Here is a 24535-nt window from a genome sequence, read left to right as displayed (position 1 = left end):
GGTCTCCGCCCCGCCCCTGCGCAGCTGAGCCGGCAGAGACGTCACGGCGCCGCGCCCCGCTCGGGCGCGGTCCCCCGAAGTGCGGCCTGCATCTCCCATGAGCCTCCTTGGCTGTCACGGCGCTGAGGCGGCAGTTAAAAGTACGAATCGCCGTGGGCAGCGGCTGTTGGGGCCGGTGGGAGGCGGGACTTCCGCTCCCCCGGGTTACGTCATCAGGAGGCGGAAGTGCAGTGGGGGCGGGAAGGTTGTAGAGCTGCACGTTGCGCTCTGTCTGCCGGTTCTGAAGTGGTCGCGCCCCCTCGGAGAGTGCGACCCGGCGGTGGGGCGGCCCCTGGCGCTCCCGCGTCTGGGGTAAGTAGGGCCGCTTGGCGGCGCCGGGGGTGGAGGCGTGGGGCTCCGGTGCTGACCCGCTGCCGCTGTCTGTTGCCACTGGGCAGTGGCCTCTCCGCTTTCTTCGCCTCCCCAGGTTTCTCCTCCTCTCCCTGGTCTCGGCCGCAGCCCCCGCCCAGCCTGGTCTCCCCGCCCGCGGGGACCCTTCCGACGTGCGGGTCCTGCCCTGTCACATCCCTGACTGACGTTCCCCTTCACCTGATGTGCCCCCCTAACCCGGCTGCGTTAGCCGGCGCTTCAGCCACAGGAGACACCTAACCATGTTTCGTTGAAAACCTCCATCTGTGTGCTAGCCCCTCGCACTTGCCCGGGCTCCCCCTGCGGCACCCTCATCACCCCCCGCAACCGGTTCCTCTCTGCTTCCCGAGCAGTGTTCACGCCTTTTAAAGAGCGCGTCTCTTAAACTTTCTCAGTATGGCTGCTCGGGAGAGACTCCGCTGTTCCTGGAGGGCGGGAGTAGGGTGCTGCTTATTTGGGATCTGCCTTCGTTTCCCTTTTTAGCTTTCGGTGCACACAGTTGTTGCTGGGTACGTTTTTTTTTAAAGTGAATCGAGAGGCACCAGAGATGAGCGATTTTCCTTCCTAACTCTGATGGTATTGATGTTATCAGCTGATTGATACATTTGGTGGTACTTGGTAAGCCACCTAATGATATATTAAAGACAGTAGTGCTAAATGTTGGTGTGAACATTCGCAAGAATAAAGATTTAACCTCCACGCTCTAATTAAAACCGTGAGCTTGCAGAGTTTGTGATTTAAGTCCCTGTGCTTCCCAGATGTATGTTTCTGAAGAGATGGAGAAACTGCAAACGTTTCGTTGTAGGAAGCTAGCTGTTCCTGACGACTTTTAATTCGTTATTAAAGTATGGTGCGTTTTGTATGCATGTACACATTTTTTACAGGTGATTGGAAAATCCTGACCAACTGCCACCGAACATAGTTAAAACGGAAAATAGGAAGATGGCAGCAAACCCTTCAGGACAAGGTAATGCGTGCTGGAATTTATTTTATTACTAGGAACTTTCCCCCCATATAGTAAAGGTATTTTAATAGAAAACTTGGCATAGGGCAGCTACTGTAGCCAGAATAAAAAGTGAATAGCAAAGTAAAACCCCTTATTTGAAGGAAGTCCAACATTGTATCAGATATTGAACATCCTTCACAGCTATTAATCCTATATTTTAATCTGTGCTAAGATTATTCACATTGTAAACCTTCGGTCCTCTAACATCTGTTTTCACTTGTTCTTTTACTTGAAATCAGAGCCACTTTTAAAGAAGTTATATTGTCTCCAAGCTATAGCCGTACCTTTATCTTCATTTGCGCTAAAAGCTGTCATACGCATTTCACCTGTGTTGAGCTAGATCTCCAAAGCAAGTCACATTAGACACATTCTAAAGAAGTTTTTACTTAAAAGTAAATTTTAAAAGGTAAAATTTAATCTCTAGGAAGTATTAAATCTTACTTTGCATTTTTCTGCTTCAAAAATTGAAGCAAACTTCTGTTTCCTTTCCATATTGAGTCTAAACTATTTGACCCACCATATTTTTTTTATTACTCGTTTCTGTCGTGATGTTCCGATTTTTTAAAATCTTAGTTTTATCTTATCTTAATCTCCATATAAATGGAATCATAAAGTGTGCACTCATTTGTGTCCAGCTCCTTTCGCTCACTATACTGTCCATGAAATTTATCCGTGTTGTTCCACGGATCAATAATAGTTCACCCCTTTTTATTGCCAAATTCCATTGTATGAATTTACCACAATTCGTTTATTCGTTCTCCTGTTTGGAGGCTTTGGGGTTATCTCAGTGTGGCCACTGTGAATAAAACTGCTTTGAATATTTGCTGTAAGCCCTTTTATAGATATTTGGAATGGAGCAGCTCAGTGTATGGTTAACTTATGAAAAACGGGCAAACTTTTTCCCAAGATGTTGTACAGTTTACATTCACTTCAGCAATGTGTGGGAATCCTGGCTGCTTCACATATAGCCCTGGCTGTCCATCTGGGTTTTTTTTGGAGCCATTTTAGGGAGCGTGACGTGACTTCTCATTGTGGTATTAACTTGCATCTCCCTGATGACAGATGTTGAGCACTGTTTTACCTACTTATTGGCCATTGTAAATCTTCCATTGTGAAGTGTTTGTTCACATCTTCTGCTTATTTTTTTAAAACTGAGTTATATTGTTTTATTTTGAAGGGTTTTTTGTTGTTGTTGTTTTTAAAATATGTCTTTAGTGATTTCAGAGAGAGGAAGGGAGAAGGAGAGAGAGAGATAGAAACATCAATGATGAGAGAGTCATTGATCGGCCGCCTCCTGCATGCCCCAACTGGGGATTGAGCCCGCAACCCGGGCATGTGCCCTGACTGGGAATCGAACCCTGATTACCTGGATCCTAGGTCGATGCTCATCCATTGAGTCACACCTGGCTGGGCTGAAGTTTTTGTGTTTTTTTTTTAATCTGGATACAGGTCCTTTGTCACTGCTAATCGCACTTTCTGGATCATCTTGAGTTGGTTTCTTTTGATTGCACTTTTTTTTTTTTTAAGTATGGGTCACATTTTCCTTTTTCTTATTATGCTTAGTGATTTGTTATTGGATACTGGATATTCTAATACATTGTAGAGACTCTGGATTCTGTTACATTCTCCTGAAATGTGATACGTGTTCCAGTAGATGGCTTGGTTCACTCAACTGTACTCCAGACTCTTGTCTCCCTAGTGTTGGACAGCAACTGAAATCTCTGCTCATTCTTTTCAGCTTCCAGCTGCTGCTTCATGGCTGGGCCCCTGGGGTCTCCCCATGTATAGGTAGTTTACTGGAAGCAAAAACTTTGGGTGGATTTTATAGGCATGTTTTGGGCTTTATTCCTTCTGCCTTTCCCTCTTAGGTCTCTCCCTTAATATATGACTTTTCTGCCAGCTCTGAACTCTGTCCTCTGATACTTCAAACCAGTAAGGTGAGGCTGTCCAAGTTGTTCGTGGATTGAGGAGCACTTCAGGCAAAAGGCCACAAATTCCCAAATCTCACAAGTTGCAGTTTCCGCCTGATTTTCTTCAGCCTCTAATGCCTTCAAGTGATGAATGTTTAATATTTATAATTCTGTTTGCAATAGGGTTAGTCTAACCAAACTACTCTGCCCTTCCTGGAAGTTGGAAGTCCACTGAATTTATTTTAGTGTATTAGTTGGCTTTTGGACCAACCATAGGTTACATGAGTTTTATAGAAGTGTAGTAAAAAGCTAGCTGTAGTGACAGCTTTATCAGCTGTAACCAGCTGATACTGTTCTGTTCTCTCAAATCACAGGTCGACATTCCCCTATGGTCTTTGACCTCTTCTTTTCCAAGTTATAAGGACTCAGATTTAAAGTAACTGAAATTAAACAAAAATGAAAACTAAGAACAGTCTAATTTGAAAAGAAGATATACTGCTAAAAATCGCACAATGCAGTCCAAATGAAAATAAAAGTTTAAATTACCTTTGTTCTAATAATACAAATAAATGCGATTTACTGTTTGCTGGTTACCCCTTTTTTAGCAGTTGCAATAAAACACAATCATTTTTAGTGTCGCCTTTGATCCATAGTCAAATCCACTCTGAAACAGTCAAAGCCACTTTGGCTTTTGTCACTGTTTTGTCAGAGGTTTTGTTGGTGTCATAGAGCAGTTGCTATTAGCCACCAGCAGAGGGAGACCATATCATGTTCTATAGACTCCCAGACTGAATGAAAATGTTAAATTCTAATTTATGTGGATCTATTGCATTCTACTCTCTACATTAAATTATTTCTGTGCTGTTTATGTGTAGAGGGACTACTTATTATGGAGATTGAATGTCAAGTGTCATAATTATCTTAGTGATAACTGAAAGAACAATGACTTTAAGAAAAATCTTGATCCGTGCATTATATTACTGTCTCTGGTGTAGGGGACAGAATCCCATTGTGTTCACTGAGCCCTCTTTCGGATCTAGCCTTCTATCATAGTGTAGTAGTAATCAGGATGGCTGAATTTCATAAGTTCTTGGCAGACAGTTACTGAAGTCTCATATTCTTAGCATCCATCATAGTGTGGAACATTATTGTTTGATTGAAGTAACATTTTGAGAATTTTAATATGTAAAGGCAGGCTAAGAAACTGGAATTTGTCCAAGGTACCATCATTATTGGTAATATTAAGGTCTTGTGACCATGTGGTGGTAGTTGGGTTGGTCTAACCTGATTTCAGATACACAGAGAAATACTGAGTAAGGAATGTGAGTTCTTTGATTATTTTATAATTATCTCAAAATGCTTGTAGAAATAACTGTAAACCCTGCAGATTAAGTGGTGGGAACTGTTGATTTGGGACCACTCTGGATGCTCTTAGCTGTGATTTCAGGGTGCTATGTAGGAAGTGGGTGGCATAGCTCATGGGAGGTTGTCTTGCTTGACCTCAGACCCAAGTAGAAGTCTTACCTAACCCATCTAAGGTCCAGAAGGAAAGCGAGTTTACCCTTTAGGCTTGTACTAAGGTATGCTACCTCTGAATTAAGACTGTGTCCCAGAGACGCATAATGTGGACATTTCTGGAACTTTTTAGCTTAGCTACAGTTCCCTGTATCTACCCCTTCCTCCTATACCTAACCCAAAAAGTACACAGCTATACTTTATAAACAGACATATACTTACTAGGAGAAACACTAACCTAATTATTAACATAATAACTATTATTTTCACCCTTTTTACAACTGTCTTTTTATGTACTTTAACTTTCCTTTTAGTATCTTACTGTGAATTCATGGCTTATAGATATAATTTGTTCCATCTAGCTATAATTATTATTCTTTTTAATGTTCCAGTTGTGTCAGCCTGGCTAATCACAAACTGGCTTCTTTGTTCTTTGAACACTATCATGGGCCATTAAAAAAAATCCTGTTGGTTTCTGACAAGATATTCCAGGTCCATCTTGATTACTTTCCTACCCTAAGACATGGCGCTAGTACTCCCCAAGAACCCTGCTTCCTTTTAATGGAGGATACCATAAAATATTTTCTTGTGAACAAATTAATATTGAGGGAATTTATATTTCTGTAAACAGTACTTCCCAATGTGGTGACTTATTTTGCTCATCATATAATTTAGTCACTTAGCAGACTTTTAACTTTCCTTTTCAATAATTGCTACTTTATATTTATAGTATCTCTAAATCTTTAAAAAGATGTAACTACATAATTCTCTTCTAAAAATGCATTAGCCTGCCCGGCCAGACATGGCTCAGTGGTTGAGCATCGACCTAGGATCCAGGCGATCGGGGTTCGATTCTCGGTCAGGGCACATGCCCGGGTTGTGGGCTCGATCCCCAGTGGGGGGCGTGCAGGAGGCAGCTGATCAATGACTCTCTCATCATTGATGTTTCTATCTCTCTCTCTCCCTCTCCTTTCCTCTCTCTGAAATCAATAAAGATATATTTAAAAAATAAAATTAAATTAAAAAATAAAAATGCATTAGCCTCTTCTGAAAAAAGAAAAAAAGTCTTGTCCTATAGTTGAAAATGTAGATGGTGGTGTAGCTTGCCTTAAATATATGCAACTTAATATATATAAATGGGAGAGTACCAGTTTCCATTTTAAAAAAATATATTTTTTTTACTGATTTGAGAAGAGAGAAAGTAAGGGAGAGGGAGAGAGAAAAACAGTGATCTGCTACCTCCTGCATGCCCCACACTGGGCATCAAGCCTGTAACCCAGGCATGTGCCTTGACCAGGAATCAAACTGGAGATCTCTTGGTGCGCATGATGATGTTCGACCAACTGAGCCACACCAGCCCGGGCCCAGTTTCCCTTTGAAAGCATTCTTTACCTTACAAAGAACTCACTTTTGGATTCCTTTAAATAACACTTTCCAGTATATTACCTATCCTTCTGTAATTATCTTACCTTAATTTGTATTACATCATTTTTACAGAAGTTTCTGTTGTAGAAAATCATTAATACTCATTTCTAAATTTCCCATCTAATATATTATCAGATCATTTATACTGATTTATGTGTTTATTTGGATAACAGACCAACCATAGCCTTCCATAGTGGACTCAGAATACTGACAGTCAAAGAAACTGTATCAAATTAGAAATTATATATTAATTTAGAGCCTATAGTTACTAATTTTCACACTTAATTTCCACAGTAGCCGGTAGTTAACTGTAGCTTCCTGTGCTCTGATTGTCAAACATGCATGGATTTTTTTATGGAAGCTATGCCTTCTTAACTTTTTGTAAAAAGTTGGTGAATTATATGCAATTGTTTTTATAAGTAGAAAATGGTCAGATATAGGCAATTTAATAAATTTAACTTAATACACAAAAGTTCTCTTATAGTGGTTATTATGTTTACATAATATTCCTAATTGTATAAAGATGAATTGATACTTATGGTTTGTGATGGGCAGCCTTATTAGAGGTCTAAATTTGTAAGAAATTATTTAATCATTGAAAATATTTTTTCATTGCCTTTATTTGTATAGCACCTAATTTTTAAGCCCCTGTAGCAGATTGCCCTGATAAAATGAAGGGAATTGTTCATCAGTTGCTTTGGTATTAGTTGAAGTAAAGGCCTAAAGCTGTGGTTTGTAAGCTACATTAGTACCCCCCTTATCTGTGGGGGATATGTTCTAAGGCCCCCTGGATGCCTGAGACCTCGGACAGTACTGAACCCTGTGTATAGTATGTTTTTCCTATACATAATACCCATGATAAAGTTTAATTTCTAAATTAGGCAGAGATTTCGGTAAAGAACAAATGCTGTTATCCATACGCTGGTGATTAAAATTCTTTGTTGTTTTTTTTAACCCTCACCTGAGGAAATTTTTCCATTGCTTTTCAGAGAGAGTGGAGGGGAGAGAGAGAGAAACATCAATGTGAGAGAGACACATCGACTGGCTGCCTCCCACACAAGCCCTGACCAGGGCCAGGGATCGAGCCTGCAACCAAGGTATGTGCCCTTGGCTGGAATCGAACCCAGGACCCTTCAGTCCACAGGACAGTGATTAAAATTCTTTAGAACTGAGTCTTTCAAGTCCTCTATCAGTATTATACTTTGTATATATCCATGTATTAAGCTGTTACAGCTGCTGACAAATAGGCAATAGGGAAACGGTAACCATCTAAAGAAACTACTTACTAGTGAGTTTATTATCATATTAGAGAACAGTATTTTGCCACCTGGGTTTCTAGATGGCCTAGGTTTATAAAATAGCTCTAAAATGTTTTTTATTTCTCTTTCTCTTCTCCCAACCCTCCTTTCTCTTTTTAGGTTTTCAAAACAAAAATAGAGTTGCAATCTTGGCAGAATTGGACAAAGAGAAAAGAAAATTACTAATGCAGAACCAGTCTTCAACAAACCACCCTGGAGCTAGGTACTGAAGATTAATGTGGGTTTTATGTTCCGGGATATAAAAATATCTTGGTCAAATACTTCAAGTTGGTTGGAGGTGGTTTGCTTCATTAGCATTGGAATTTACCTAGTTTCCTAGTTAGATTTGAAAAAACTAGACTATTTAATTGATTCAGTTTTAAATATTTTAATTCTATTTAGAATATTTAATTTTCCCTACAGCCTACTTTTAAGAAAAGTGTTTTGTCTTTATTGTACAGTATTCAGTTTCTGCCATCTTAAGTTTCTTCCCTCAGATCCATTATCCTATCCAGCCACCACCCTAACTATCCCGTCTTTTTCAGTCAGACCTCTTAAAGAGTTGTCTGTACTCACTTCCACTTTCTCACGTATCTACTCCTCAGCCCACTACAACCTGACTACCAGGTGTCTTCCCCCCACCTGGAATAGGTTTGCGCCTAGTTCACTTGCAACCTCCTTGTGGCTAAAGCTGGTAGAGCAAAGTCCTTTTATCTAGTTAGAGACCTTAGCATTATTTGACACCACTGGTCGTTCTCTCCTTCTTAAAATACTTTCCTTGGCTTCTTCCATTCACTCACTGTTAGACTATCTTGCTTTCTTTTGCAAACATTTCTCCACTGCCTGTCTCTGCAAGTCGGTGTTCCTCAGAGTTCTGTTCTAGACCCAGTTTCCCAGTCTACATCTTTTCACTGGACAGTTGCTTCCTTTCACAGCCTGTTAATATGTGCAGATAACTTCTATATATTTGCATTTTTAGCCCAGTCCTCTCCCCCAGCACCAGGCTGCCTCCTGCACATCTCCACTGCGATGTCCTCCAGGCATTTCACACCTAGTATTCCCCAAACTGAACTCAGCTTCTCTTCCCTAACTAACTACTCGATATTCTTGGGTTTCTTGTCTCAGTGAGTGGTACAGATCTACTAGTTATCAGTCAGAAATTTGAACTTTGTTTCTCATTCCCTTTCACTTTAGTCTCCAAGTATTTACTGTTCCCTTACATTTACACTTTGAAGTGTGTAAATCTGTCCATTTTTCTTCATTGCACTGGTCCTGGCACTGTCATTTCTTCCCTCATTTCTATAACTGCGTCCTTACTGAATTTCCTGTAGTCTCTCGAATATATTTGTCAGTTAGGATGTTCCAATCTGGAAGTAACAAAACCAACAAAGTTGCCGTACACATTAGGATACATGTTAACCAAGAATGTGAGGATAAGGTGGTTCAGAGCAGCTCAATGCAGTGGCACAGCCGTGTCAGCAGTGATACTGCTCCCTTTCACCTTTCCTTCTGCCTTTCTCCATGAGTCAGCAGCTCCCTAATGGTCAAAATATGACTGCAACCACCTAGGCCTCACCTCTACAACAAGCCACCTATAGAGGCAAAGGCCAGGAGGTTCCTATCCTATGTTCCTTTTGTAAGAGAGAGGAAAATATTCTCAGAAGCCTTCCAGCAGACTACCCATCAAATCTAGTTGCTCAGAATTGCGTACCTTTCTCTTGCCTAAGCCAGAAACCAGCAAAGGGAATGGCTTTGTCTTACACCACAGTTCACCCGCTGGGGGATGAGCCTGCCCTGCCCTGAAGCATGAGACAGCTGATAATTGAACTAAGTTCAGGTTCCATTAGCAAGGAAGAAGTGAGAGCAGCAGTTGTTGAGGTAACAGGCTCTGTCTGCCATCACAGTGGTCTTTCTGAACCATCGTGTGGCGCATCTGATCCTGTCACTCCTCTGCTTATAACATTCCTCAGAAGTCTCCCTTTACTGCTAGGATAAGGTCTACATTTATAATTGATTTCACAAGGCTCTTCATCTCCTGGCACCTGCCTTCCTCTCCAGCCTCATAATGCCAACCTATCTCACCCCTCCCCAACCCTGACCTCCAGTCCTACTAAACTCTGAGTTCTTCAAACAGTTCTTCAAAGAGTTCTTCAAGCTCTTCTGCCCTGGGCCTTTTTGCATGCTATACCTTCTGCTTGCAACATTCAGATCTTCAGTTTTCATTATAAATGTAACTTTATGATAGACTGGAGTACCTCAAATTGGACATAATTTGAAGCCCCAGTAAATAACATAGGCTTTCTTCATGTACATTAATGTAGACAGTGGGAGAAGGAAAAACGTATTCTGGAAGGTCTTTTTTTATCCGTATATATTATATAATGAAAAACGTGATTCAGAAGTAAGGAAGCCCGTATCTTAAACAGCCAAGTAACTGAGATTCCGTTTTAGCATTGCCCTCTCGAGACCCGCCCTTAATAAGGACTTCCGGGATCATGCTGAGCAGCAGCACATTGCGGCCCAACAGAAGGCAGCGCTGCAGGTGAGCGAGCGTAACTGACGTTCTTGTCTCGCTGGAGACTCCTGGGTCTTGGGAGCCAGCACAATTCCTGTGTCGTATTTCAGTGGAGCAACATCAATAAAAATGTTCCACACATAATTGCAGTGGTTTGCTGATGTTCAGTTGTGCCCAGAGGATTTGAAGGACCAAAACAGTAATGAAAATATCTTCTATGGTGTTGACACGGTCGTGATTGATTCTGAGCTGTACCTGGCCAGGGATTGCTTGCACACAAGAGTTTAGGGTATTTGAATGGACAGAATGATCTTAAAAGCTGAACTGGCTAGTTTAACAGAACATATATATTTTTTTCAAATCCCTCATGCTATTATATCCTTTGACGGTCTTACCTTTTATTATCATTGTGTGGATTCTTTTTGTAATGGTCTGCATGACTGTCGTGCAGGAAATGTTTGAAGACTAACTCTTACCATAGGAATGTGATAACCCATCAGTTTAAAAATCTATTTTCTTCATAGTAATAAACAGCTTTAGTATTATACTGAACTTGGATAATTTACTAAGATTTCCAGAGACATCTTTACCTGTGCTTTTAAACCTCAGAATCTCAGAATTGGGATATTAAAGATCATCTCATTTTAGACAACCTAAGAACAGTCCTCCTTTCTTTAGTGACAGAGGAAGTCACTGGTGGTCTTCCGTAATTTACATTCCAACGTTCAGCTGCCTCCCCCAACCCTCCTTCCAACTACTGCCCTTCTTTCTCAAGCTCCTGCTCTGTTGATCCTGCTTTTTTGAAAAGCAGAATACTTTGGGACCCTTGTTGTTGGTTTCCCCCCACTTGAAGGAATAAAGTACGTCATTTGTGTTTTTGACTCATTTATTGATTGAAAAGAATCACTGGGGAGAAAGTATGGATGATAGATGAGTACCTGGTGCAACTTGTTAATATGAATTCTTTATTATTGTCCATCTCCTGTGTATTTAAACAAAATTAGCACAAGAACTGATTTTTAAAATAAATTTGGTCTCAAGCACTCAGAAAGGAGAAGTAATTTTAATGCCTGGGTTGAAGAATTATGACTCTTAATAGCTTACTCGCTTCTTTTAAAACTCTTTCCAGCACGCACATGCACACTCATCTGGATACTTCATAACGCAGGACTCCGCATTTGGGAATCTTATCCTTCCTGTTTTACCTCGCCTGGACCCAGAATGAGGAAGTCATTTGTAGTGACATTGACTTTGTGATATCAAAAGCCAAAGGTACTATCTTTCAGTGCTATACAAACTGTGACTTTCAGAATTCGGTGAACTTCTGTTTTTTACTTCTTTAAAAGAAAGGTATGTATAAGTGAAAGAAAAGAGGCAAAAGAGGGCACCGGGAGCTTCGGAAGCCGAACTGTCTGAGGATTGATGCTGCTGCTGTCACTGTAACTGTTGGTAAGGCAGTTTGATTTTAAGGCTAAGTCTGGCTCTGAATTAGATGGTCACAGGAACTCACCCCTCTCCCACTCCCCGGCTGGTGGGACTGAGTACATCATGTCCACAGTAGACTTATAAGAGCCATTTATAGTACTTAACTTTAAAGAAATGAGGGTGCTTTTTAAAATGTGAACCAAAAGGCTTCAATAAGTTACATTCATATTTGCTCTTTATAGAATTGATATCCGTGTACCTTTTTGAGTTTATAGTCAACATATCATCCTGAAATACTCCTTAACTCATGACTAGTTTCCTTATTCTCAATTTTAAAAGAAATCCCAAGGTTAAGTTACCAACCAGTCTGAAACATCATTTATAAACTTGTGCCACTATAAATTAGGTGACAAAGTGCTATTAAAAACAATGATATGAAACGTGGTGGTTTTAAATTTTATACAGGCTCTTATTTAGTGTTACTACAATGGTGTGCCTGCGTGCTTTGATGTCTTTTTGTTCTGATTGCAAATGTGTGCAAGTTGATGCCCTTTTTAATTACTTTACGAGGAAGGAGTTGGTTTAAGCAGTTTCTCAACATGACACATCTTTAACAGAATCTGGAGTGCTTATCAGAATCTCTTAATTCAAAATAAAGTCTGAAAACCGCGGGTTAGAGAATTCATTTTTCATTATATATATTTATAAATTCATAGATTTGTAGGTCCCTGAGCCTTAGAGGTAGGTCATTTAGCTAAAATCTACATTATTGTACTTCTAATAGGATTCAAGTTATATTTTACACTGTATCACAGAGACAGTATTTTTATAACTGCTTATAAATGACCTCATCTTGGCCTTGAGTCCCCATCCTCTCTAGTGGTAGGATAAAATTTAAATTTAAAATTCCAGTTGGGTCAATATTTAATCAAAGTTCATCTCCCTTTTCAAAAAGTCTCTTCTCCCTCCTCCCCTAGACATTTGCACCCCTCCCCCCACAGCCCCATCTTACCCAAACTACTTAAAGCAGAAGCGGACAATTCCAGACTTGTCTGTGCCGCTGAGGTTCTTTCTCTTGAGAATCTGAATGGATTTTCATTTGGGTGAGTTGGCAGCTGTCCCCATTGTAATGGTCACCGTTACAGCGAAGGTGCCCTGACCCTACTGCTGAGCAGCTCCCCAGGGGCTCTGGCCCCTGTCCTGCCTCAGGTCTTGCCAGCTTCCTTAGAGCGGCCCTCATTTCCTTGAATTTGACTGTTTCTCTTCTTTGTGATACACCCAAATCCGTGGTTCTAAATCTATCTACTTGATGCTAGGGACATAGAGAATTTGGATTGTAGTTTTTATACTATCACAGCCTCTATCTAGTGTGTGACTTTTATAACTTAGGTTAAAGAGATCTTCTTCCCAGCGATATCTTTTCTAGTGTCTTAGCCTTTTAAATACATGTTGCCTAAATCCTGCAGTCCTGGCTAGTAAACCCTTCCTCACCCCCTCCCTTACGTCACTTTCAAATTCAGTTCAGTTCCCTATGTGCTGATTAATATCTACTCTGTAAAACACTGTGCTTTGGAAGGGAAATGATGAGTGATACCTGCTCTTAAGGAGGTCGCAGTGCAGGAGCCTACTCTGGTGCAGCGGTAATGATATGGAAGCCAGGTGCAGTGAGTGGCACGGGAGAGGTGACCGGGAGCATGCAGCAGTCTCGATGGGCCTAGAAATACTGGCATGATCTTACCTGGCAAAGGAGGGAAGGGCTGCTCCGGGTCAAGATTTACTAATCAGAGAGCAGCAGGAACCAAGGCACTTGCGAGGACTACAGAGGATGTGGGGAAGGGCAGCAGTGGACTCAGTCTGAAGCCCTGAGATGAAGTTTCATTTTTGCTTCCCTTGGATTATGGTGAATTTGCCTAACTCGCTTAACCCCTCTTTACATGTCACTCCATCCCATCTGTGATGTAGGAACAGAACATGCTCTGTCTACTTCATCAGAGTGACATAGCATGTGGTGATAGGAGGTTTTGTTCCATGAAGCTTCTGTTTCTGTGTTTAAAGTGTTATGTGTTGTACTTATGTTGCTTATTGTATGTTCCACCAGTAGGTAAGGTCTCTGAAGGCCAGAGTTTTTGTTTCCCTCCGGCCGTCTTTGTTTACTACTGTATTCTGCTTAGAATTGTGTTTGGCATGTAGTACCTATGTGTTGAAGGAAGGAAGGAATATATGTGACCTGGATAGTGATGTAAAGGGTATTGTTTTCTTTACTTTGAGTCATGGTAATAAAGTTTGAAAGCCACTGCTAAATAATACTGATGGTAGAGCTTTGTATGATTCTGGAATAAAAACTGAAATGACATAATTTCAAAGGCAGATATTTTTCCTGAACAGTCTACATGCTATCTCATTAAGTTGTCTCCATTCTTTACTTTACTTTGGCAATAGAAACTCAGCCTTTATATAGGTTCAAGGCCCACTGAGACAAGGGTTTTGGCAAAAACGGTGACACAGACCAGAAGATCAAGAGAGAACGTCAGTTCCTTAGTGCAGTTCACCCCGCTGCCGAAGCCCATCCGCCAGCGCGAGTCCCGTGTCGCCAGCATGAAGCTCAGCCAGTGTTTACTGCGAACTTTTCTTTTTCACTTCTGTGTGCACTAGTGTACAGAAGATGCTGGGATTTTTAAATTTTTTTTTTAATGAGCAAATCAAGAATGAACATGGATGAAGAAGGAGACCTTCACTGTCCTCAAGAATCTGACCATCTAGAGTGGGCGAGCAAGACAAGCATTCAACTAATACTGGGTGCAACTTAGGAGAGAGAGAGTACAGGAGTCCGAAAGGACCAGTGACAGCCACAGCAGAGAACAAGCATTTGAACTTGGCCTTTGAGATGAGAGGATGTAAGCCAGGAAAGAGAGATCAACATTCAAAGCAAAGGAAAGGCCTACACAAAAGGCAGGGAGGAGAGTAGGTTTAGGGCGATTGTGCAGTGAGCAAAAGTCCAGGGTGGCTGGACTTGTACAGATAGACTTGGATGGGTTTATCTGGGACAGTAATTAGGAAGGAGCCAAAGGTAGGACAGACCCATTCCGGGGAGTCTTGAATTCCAGGAGGAAGCGAACGCCTTCAGCCTGGCGCTCAGCTGGGAGCTACGGGACGTGCTTGAGCACAGGCAGGCGTAGAGAGGAACCAGTCGGGCCCTCATCAGCTCTTGGGAAGAGGGAACTTAGAAGGCACCAGAATAATACTGCTTTTATTTCTGTTGGGAATTCAGGCAGGGTGTTGTGTTTATGTCCATACCTCAACTCCAGCCCCATCTTCCTCTGCCGTTTGTTTCATTCAGTCCTTGTGCCCTTCCTCCAAATTTCTCTTGCCCCACCTCCCTCCCTTACCTACCTTTCTTCTCTCCTGCTTTCTTTTATCTCTCCACCCCAAGAACCTTTTAAGAAAGGAAAAGCAATGCATCCTCACAATTTTCGTTTGATCTGCACAGCCACTCAGTGAGAAGTGGACATCCTAGTCATCTACTCCGCGTTAACTCCTCTCCCCCTCGCTCCTTCCCCAGCACAGCCAGTGCGCTTCAGGGGAAGCTGGCCGCCCAGCCGCAGGAGTGGGCCTTACATGCTCCAGACCCAGCAGGGGAATGGATGCCCTCTGCCACAGCCAGTCAGCACATGGTGTTTCACAGACCACAGGAACTGCTTCAGCCTTGCACATAATACCCAAATTCAACCCAAGTGAGACTCCAGGAGAGGATTGCTGCATTCAAGGAAAATATTATGTTCTCACATTTCTGAGAATGCTACCAAAGGGGTGTCTTTCTCTCTAGATGTGTAAAGGGAAATGTATGTTTATACAGATGCTCCTCCACTTACAATGGGGTTACATCCCAATAAACCCTTTGTAAGCTGAAAAACCTAAGTAGAAAATGCATTTAATACAGCTAACCTACCAAATACCATACCTTAGCCTAGCCTACCTTAAACGTGCTCAGACCACAATGTCCAAAACACACTGGCAACACAGTACACTGCAGAATATTGTTTCTTTGCCCTCGTGATTGTGTGGCTGATGGAGCTGACTCCCTGTGACCATGCTGTGAGGAAGCCCAAGCTAACCACGTGGAGAGGCCATATGGTAGAGCACTGAGGTGCCAGACATGTGAGTGAAGCCACTTTGGACTTTCCTTCTCAGCCCAGCCACCAGCTGAATGCAGCCAAGTGAGTGACCCTAGCTGATGCCACATGGAGCAGAACTGCCCAGCTGAGCAGAATTTCCACAGAATTATAAAGAATAATAAATTGTTGCTGTTTTAAACCTCTAAGTTTTGGGGTAGTTTATTATGCAGCAAAAGATAACGGGAATCCCATTGATCTCCAGACTCCTATATGCATTGCCAACATGACATCTCTACTTGGAAGTCTAATAGGCATCCAAACGTAACATGTCCAAAATCAGACTCACTGATCTCTCACCTTCCCAGCATGGTCTTCCCCGAGCATCCCCCCCTTAGAAAAAGGCTATTTGCATAGCTGTAAACAGTCATTCTAGTCTCCTTTCTCACAGTCCTCTCAGCCTAGCAGCTCTAGCCTCAATATATCCAGAATCCCGTGAATTCTTACCAGTTCCACTGCTGTCACTTTGTTCCAAGCCACCATCATCACTTACCCAGACTGCTGCAATAGCCTAACTGGTCTTCCTTTTGCACATTTGCCCCTGCCCTTTACAGTCGAGAATATTCAATACAGCAGCCAGAGCGGTGCTTTGAAAATGTAAGACACATGAAAAGACGCTCAGCATCACTAATCAAAAACCACGATGAGACCACTTCACACCCATTAGGATGGCTGTTACCATAAAAATGGAAAGCAAGTGTTGGCGAGGCTGTGGAGAAACGAACTGGCGGCAGCTACTGTGCAAAAACAGTATGGCAGCTCCTCAAAAAGCTATAAACATAGGTGAATCATTTGGTTCGGTAATTCCACTTCTGGGCATGTACCCAAAATAACGGAAAGCAGGGACTTGAACAGATATTTGTACACCCATAGTTATAGCAGCACTATTCACCATAACCAAAAGTGGAAACCACCCACATGTCCCATCACTGGGGTGGATGGATAAACAAAATGTGTCATATACACACAATGGAATATTACTTGGCCTTAAAAAGGAATAAAATTCTGACACATGCTACAGCATAGATGAACCTTGTAGACATGCGAAGTGAAATAAGCCAGACACAAAAGGAAGGACAAGCATTGTATGACTCCATTCATATGAGGCACCCAGGGTATTCAGTTCAGAGGCAGAAAGCGTGGTGGTTACCAGGGGCTCGGGGGTGGGGGAATAACTGGTACAGTTACAGTTAATGGGCACAGTTACAGTGTGGGGTGACAGAAAAGTAGAAATGGGTGGTCATGATGGTCGCACAACAGTGGGGATAAACTTTATGCCACTGAACCGTAACATTTAAAAATGCTTAAAATGGTAAATTTTAAAACAAAAATGCATTTTAAAATATATTTCACCACAATACATTTTTAAATATAAGTGAGATCATGCCAATTTTCTTCCCTGAGTTTCCACGTCACGAAAAATGAAAGCTGAACTCTTTACAATGGATTACAAATACAGAAAACATTATCAAATGAGTCTATTTGTTGGAACAAAAAGAATTTAGCTGAAAACAGGCAAAATGAAGCTTTTCCTCCCTTGAATCTAATATGCTCTCTTTTTCCCGTAGAGTTTAAAGAGCATCTCTTGAGAGGTTGTTGATCTACTGAAAATGGCCAGTGACCAAAATGACCATTGGAATTTGAGCCAAAAGTATATGTGCTTCCATCCTGTTGTGCAATTAGCAGGTCTGAGTGATAACGAATACCAGTCCCTGGTCCAGAGCGATACCCTTATTCTTTGTGACTTTGGTCAGACAAACCAGCCTGGTCCGTCAAACAGAAAATGGTTTGACCCGAGATGCTCAGCCCTTCCACTCTTCCAGGAGGTGAGGATGTTTCTTAGCCCTGCTGTCTGTTTTAATGTCCGGCAAAAGCTACTTTGAAGAGAGAGCCCTCTGGATACCTCTGGGACCTCAGGGCCTTTGCACTTGCTGTTCTCTGACTGGCACGCGCTTCTTCCTGTTACCCATGTAGCTCACTTCCTCAACATCCTCCAGTCTTAACTGTCATCTTTTCAGTGATGCCTTCTTTGAACACCTTACTCAAAAGTTCATCTCCGTTTCCTGGTAACCTTGCTTAATTTTTCTCTGTGGCACTCAGCAACTTCTAACATAGAATGTAATTTACTTTTTTGTCTTCTCCCTCTAGCATGTAAGTGCCATAAATGCAGATACTTTTATATAAATATTTCACAGATCCCCAGTGCTTAGGACAGTGCCTAGCACATCATCGCAAGCGTTCAGACATTTAAGTGAATAAATGCAGTAAGTCTGACATCCAAAAGGAAAACTGGCATCTTAGTCATCAGTAGTGGTCCCTGTCCCCAAGTGAAATGTACACATACACAAAAACCTAGAAACTAGGGGGGTCCTAGACACCCTGAAGCCCAGCCATGGGTAGGTACCATGTTAAAACCCTTTGGTTGAAAGGAATTTAGCTGTAACCCCTTCAGATGCGTCTCCAGTGCAGTCTTTTGGAACAACTGTCAAAGCCACAGATGTTACTACCATCCGAGTCTCCAGGAGATTCTGAGCCTTGCAACACTGAAGCAAATACAGCAAAGCTGGCAGCCACAGTTCTGTTGAGAAAACAGGAGCGCGTGCCAGCCCCTCATTCTTCATTACTGAGCTATTAATTCAAGTTCTCTGAGGAGAGCATCCAACAGTGAAATACAGGCTCTGAGCAGTCCCAAGCAGGAGCTCAGCCCTCCATCCAGGGAGGCACATGCCTTTAGAGAACAGAGTTCTCCCAGGTCAGCCACTTTGTGAGTCCAATGCTCACAGGATACAAAGCTGCTCCCTTTGAATACGCTGGGCTTCTTGGGGATGGAGGTGGCCCGCAGGGTGACGGTGATCAGCCTGGAGGCTGTCCGACATTGCTAACTTCTGAGGCTGCAGAATCCAAGAGGACCGGCTGCTCCTTAGAGGAGGAGCTCACATGTACAGCATCCGGGAAGAGACCTGAAGAGCCAGGAAGACTTGTACAAAAGAAGGGGCGGTGGCAGAGGCCTGGGTGGGAGGGGGAGGGCATCCTGGGCGGAGGGGGAGGGGAGGAGCAGGCACAGTGGCAGAGAGGGAGGGGGTGGTATAACCGCAGGAGCCAGCAAACCCAGGTAGAGGGTTTGGAGCTTGATCAGAAAGGCACCAGTGAGTCATTAAAGAGGAAAGGATAGGATAAGGCTGTGTTTAGCGAGGTTTTCCCAGGAAGCAGTGGAGGATGGGCTGGCGGAGGCAGGGTGACCCCTTAGGTTGCTCTTAAGTGTGCACAGGGCAAAATGATTCGAGCTGACCAAGCTGGTGGCGGTGAGGAAAACCGGAAGGGAGGCGGTTCCAGGATAGTAAGGTAGGTAGAATGATCAGATAATGGGAACTGATGATGGAGAATGAAAGAGGAACTGGGAGAGGGAGGAGAGAGATCCCAGAATAACTGTCAGGATACAGGTGCCATTTCCTTAGGAAGAGTACGGGGCGGGGACACGGGGTTGAGGAGCCTTTCCCAACTGGGCTCCACCAGACAAGCCAGCCCTAACGCGGTAGGGCTCCACTGTCTGGAATAATGAACGTCTCTCCCCTGCACCTAAACGGTACTAGTAGCTATTTCCTGAGGGGAACTGAGGAAAACAGGCACTGAGTCATTCTCTGCATTGTGAGGTTCAGATGAAGAGCCCAGTGGAAAGGTTCAGATAACGCAGGTCTACTTATGCCAAGGCCACGGGAGCGGATGAAACTGCCTTGAGAGAGTGCATGCGATTGAATCTATAAATGAGAGGCCAAGGGGTGAGGCGCCTGAGAAAGGGAATCTAGGGATGCAGTGGCAAAGCCTGGAGACAGGGACACCTTACGTTCTCATGGAAGCCAAGGAGATCATTTTAAAAAGGAGAGTGGGTTGACGCTGTTTCCCACGTGTGCTTATTGTGCCACTGCTGATGCTGGTGATGTTTCTTGGGGTATATACGGGCAACCCTTTCATTTTAATCGTTCCACATTTACATCTGTTTACTGCAAGTAATACAGCATCTGCACAGCAATATAAATAACCATAGCTAACAGTTATTTTTTGACAGTTACTATTTACCAGCCATTGTTCTAAGTGCTTTGTATGTATTAACATTCTTACTTAATCTCACCAAACCCTACAAGGTAGATACTGTTACCCCCCCCCCATTTAAAGATGAAGAAATTGAGGCACAGAGGTCAAATAATTTGCCCAAGGTCATAGATCTAGTAAGATCTGGAATTGAACCTCAGTGGTTTGCTTCAAGGAATCCTGCTTTTTTTCTCTTTCCTTTTTTAAAAGTACTTATTTTTTGCTTTAAAATAAATTTAATTAAAAAAAAAAAGGAATCAATTTAAAGACTAGAAGAAGTGGACTCAGCCATCACAAAAATTGTGGAGGCAGCATATGAAGGACCTACACTTGGGAAAGAATACTCGACTGGAGGGCTCCACTGAGAAGTAATGAGAGAGCAGAGAAACACATGGCGGTGAGGGGTCCACAGTCTGCGCTGGTCCTAAGAATGCGGGACAAAAGGAAACATCTGGATCATACTGTTCCCTGCTTAGGGGGAGGTCAAATTGTATCCTTTCAAATCTGGGCCATTATCCTAGGAGTAGACACAACAAATCACAAATACTGTATTAACTATTAACTATCAAAATGTATTTGTTACTGTGGCGGTTAGGTTCTTTAATCATGTGCTCAAAGATTCACTGGGTTCTTTAAATTTGCCCATACCCATCAACGTTATTACCATACTCAAGTGTATCAGAAATGTGCTAAATTACCTCCTTGATTGCATTCTGAGCATTTCCACAGCTGAGTACATTGTAAATACTCCGGCAGGAATTTTTATTTCTCATCCGTATTTCTTTGGGATCCCACGAGAAATACAAGACTCTTGTTTATTGCTCGAATATATCTTGTTTAATGTCTTTCATGTCCGTCCCTGGTGTGTTACCAGCAAAACTGGTCACGAAAATGCTCCTAAGCAAAGGAAGAAATAAAACAGGGAAACGGAAAGAAAGAAAAGGGAAAGGAAATGTACTGGGGAGGAAGACAGTGCACCTCCTGGGGCCCCAGGTCTTAACCTGGGAGGGGCAAGAACAAGGGGATGGAATAGACTGAAATCAGCCGAAACGTACTGGCCATGAGGGACCCCCTCAAGCGCTGGGAAACGGGGGCCCCACACCACGGCGAGAGCGGGCATGTACCGGGCCACCCTGGCTGGGCGCCTGGAGGCCTCTCCGCCTGTCGAGGTTTTGTAGCACACGGTTCCCGTGGCCACTCCACGGGGAGTGTTTGTCTTCAAGGCTGCGAGGCCACGTGCTAGCCCAGGCCCTTGGACTCGCGGCTCAGAGCTCCAGTCCTCACGGTACTTCCAGCACGACCGGGTCGCATCTCAATCTGTATGTTACAAACCCACCCCTAAGATTTCCACACATCTACTTTCCGAATTAAAGCGAGAGAACATAATGTGTTCCCATCGGGCAGGCACAAATGGACTCGTGTTAACACTAAGAATTCAGATTTCACCAGTTCCTGTCATGACTGCTACAGCCCAGCATGCTCACCTGCAGATCTACCTTGGGGTTCTCTGCAGGCTCCTCCCTGGCTGTGTCAGGGTCAATGCCCTCACCTCTCCTCAGGTTCTTTCTTCCGGCTTGAAGGTTCTGTGGTCTATGAGGCTGGTGAGGAGGGCTGTGGAATCTGTAGTACAGGAAGGAGTCTTTTGTGTGTGTTTATTTTTAAACTCTGCCTCACAGAAAGTTTCACACATATGCAAAAGAACAGAGACCAGTGTAACAAACTCTCACGTATCCACTGATTTGCTTTAACAGTTATCTACTCAGTACCAATTTGTGTATCATCTACATCTCCACCTGGATTATTTTGAAGCAAATCCCAAAATATTTTAGAATATACCTTAAAAAGACAACTCTTAAAAATCTATTGCAAGAGTATTTAAACCGGGATTCATGTATGTAAGATGTTTCACGCATAGGTGCAGTTTCCTGAGAAAACGGTCTATAGCTTTCATCAGAATTTTTAAACTGGTTCAGGAGTCTACAATTTTTAAAAGTATGGCTCTAAGTAGAACAGTGGCAAGAGAGGAGTCAGTGTGCCTGAGGGTCAATAAGTACCTTGACACCATCACCACCATTCTCATTTGGAAGTATTTTTCAGAATTTCTAAGATGGTTTTAGCTGTTGTAAATACAGAGCGGTACACTTCTACTCTAAAAGACTGAATGTAGTCTGCAAAAGCTGAAAGTAATCACTTAAAGAGCAGAAAAACATTAATTAGAGACAGGTACACAACGGTCAATATACAATCAATGGGAGAGTTTTCCAAATGGGCTCTCAGCTTCCCGGGTGAGGAAATCTGTCGGAGAACTAGAGGGGGATCAGTCAGAACTATCTCACCCGGAGCATCGGCTCGGAAGCACAGGATATGGGACAGAACTGCTCAAGACGTGCTAACATTTTGCAAAACACAAAGGAAAACATCGCTTCTAGGAATGTGATACTAAAATCAAAAACATTCACGAACCATACATACTACTGATTAAGTTAAAATAACTAAGTTATTTTAATAAAACAGACATAAAATATACATTAATATTTTTTATTTTCAAAAATCTGGGTTTAACAGTCAAGTTGCAATGTACATAAACCAAACAGTAACGACATCTTTAAAAAAAAAACCCATAGCCTTGCCAATTGTTAACAGACTCTACTAGACTATCAATTCGAGGCTGGACTAGATGAATGAGAAAATCCCTTCCACCTCTGACACTATGACAGAAACAGATGTCACACGTGCTTCCCCTCTTGTGCTCCTATGTACACATGCATGTGTACATGTGCAGGCATCAACGGGGTAAGAAAGAAAAAGCTGAAAATGGTACAATAAAAAATTCAAGTTACTGACCATTTCCCGTATCATCTAAAATGATGTTTCCAGTGTTACGAAATTACAGATACCCTCCTTTACATTAAAAAACAAAACAAACAGTGCAAACAGTAAGACAGTTTTGATGCTATCATTTGGAACATACAGCCACAGAGGAAATATTAAATACAAGCACTGTGTTTCTCATCTGAGTCGTTAAAGCGAACAGACTTTTGTCAGTCACAGCCACGCAGGGGAGGCCCTGGGAAAGGTTTCACTTGGAATCTGTCCCGAGGAGAGTCTCTCCGTCTGAAGAGGTTTGCTGTTGCTCGGAATGACACGCCAAGCAAATGCAAAGCAACCCGTTCACTATCCTATTGCTAAATTTAAAGCAAACGTGCTGGTGGTGTTGAAAATTTAATTTAGGGTTTCAACTGGCAAGCCAACTTGGGGCACAGATAAAACCTTTATTCTGACAGGGAGGAACTGAGCATTAAGGCCAATGAGAGTGGGCGTCCCTGTGTGTTTCCAAGGCCTTCCAGTGCAGGACCATGAAAATCAAAACAAAACCACTCAGCTTCAGTTCCAACACTAACACTGGACTCTGGAAGTAATTCATTTGGTGTGTCATTACTGGTTTCTACTGCTTTTATTACCGCAGTAGCTGAATTTAACACAGTTCCATAAATCTTCAAGTACAGTAGACTTATTGGGGGGGGGTCGCTTTGTAAATTATCTAACTGTCTAATCACTATGCTGTACACCTGAAACTAATATAAAATAATACTGAATGCCAACTATGATTGAAAAAAATTAAATTAAAAACAAAAACAAAACAAAAAGATCCTTCAAGTACAGCTACAGAAAGTACCGTCCTGCCCCAGGCCAGCTTCCTGCTGTTAAAATTAAACTTTTCTAGCATTTGTATTCTAAAACAACTGTGGCTTTGCCTGACCTCTGATCTCTTTTTAAAACACAGATATATATTCTGCAATTTTCTATTTTGTGCTTGTTGTTAGCTCTGAGTTTCAGGAGCGTGGAGAAGCACGTGGGACAGCCATGGCCTCAGTAAGCTCGTCTAGGCCATCAGACCCCAAAGCAAATGTGGGGACCTCTTGCCTTTTCTCACTTGGAAGCAAGGGATTCTCCCAGGACTGAGTGTTTCACATGGTAGTGGGAAAAACGGAGAGCAATTTAAATTTTGTCAAAGATGTATCTGAATTTTCTGTTGATACCACAGTGATCATACATGGCTTCAGTAATAAAAAGGAAGAAACGATGCTGTGGCGTATCATTATTTTCAGGTACCTTTTCTTGTATTAGCTTAGCCCATTCATGCGAGGATGTGGGCTCTTCTAGACACTGGCATCTAGACATATTATCTACCTAACAGCACACACAGCCTCCTCTTAGTGTGTTATGTATGACCTGATACTTAATACCCCCGAGTCCCCTGAAATGACATTAAGCAAAAATTGTTTTTTTAATCCAAGCTTTGTAGGTTGCAGTACAATTTACCTTTAAAGAATAGTATGTTGGTGGTTTATGCCCTGAATGCTTGTCATAACTAAAAATATTTTCTGTATCTTAATATATATATATATGTGTGTGTGTTTATATACATATATAAAATGTGTATCAAATTCCAAAGACACAGCTTTCCCCTTCAGAATTCCCTATCGCTCCCTGGCATTTGGGGCTGTAGAGTAGAAGTCTGAAGCCGGGCGCTCTTTTGTTTTCTGATGGGCAACTTGTTCCTTTCTGACTGGATCGGCCTGCAAGAGTTCTTTCTCAGTCCTTGGTAGTTTACAATTATTGCCATGAGGTGCTCTGGTAGGGCCTCGTTCACATTTCTTTTTGGCCTGGAATGCAGTGAGTCCTTTCAGTCTACACACACAGATTTTCATTCTGTTCAGGAAAGGTTTCATTTTTATGGTTGATGATATTTCTTCTCAATATCATCTTTCCATCAA

The 24535-nt window shown here is 42.4% G+C and overlaps 1 protein-coding gene across 1 annotated transcript; it reads left to right on the top strand.

Moving 5' to 3' along the window:
* The first annotated feature begins 223 nt into the window (after positions 1-223).
* On the top strand, positions 224-13865 carry INIP (INTS3 and NABP interacting protein). The gene is made up of 5 exons (XM_016213700.2): positions 224-351; positions 1293-1375; positions 7683-7785; positions 10014-10104; positions 11207-13865. The coding sequence occupies exons 2-5, from the start codon at positions 1351-1353 to the stop codon at positions 11300-11302; spliced, it is 315 nt and encodes a 104-aa protein (XP_016069186.1). The 5' UTR covers positions 224-351; positions 1293-1350; the 3' UTR covers positions 11303-13865.
* The last annotated feature ends 10670 nt before the right edge of the window (positions 13866-24535 follow it).

This window comes from Miniopterus natalensis, chromosome 12 (assembly GCF_054644295.1).
Source record: "Miniopterus natalensis isolate mMinNat1 chromosome 12, mMinNat1.hap1, whole genome shotgun sequence".
NCBI lineage: Eukaryota > Metazoa > Chordata > Mammalia > Chiroptera > Miniopteridae > Miniopterus > Miniopterus natalensis.
Note: the sequence above shows the minus strand (reverse complement) of the source record. Positions and strands in the feature narration are given on the sequence as shown.

Coding starts and splice junctions, on each gene's coding strand:
- INIP (XM_016213700.2), top strand. CDS start 1,351: ATGGCAGCAAACCCTTCAGGACAAG. Junction 7,786..10,013: donor ACAAACCACCCTGGAGCTAG/GTACTGAAGATT, acceptor ATTCCGTTTTAG/CATTGCCCTCTCGAGACCCG. Junction 10,105..11,206: donor AACAGAAGGCAGCGCTGCAG/GTGAGCGAGCGT, acceptor AACTCTTTCCAG/CACGCACATGCACACTCATC.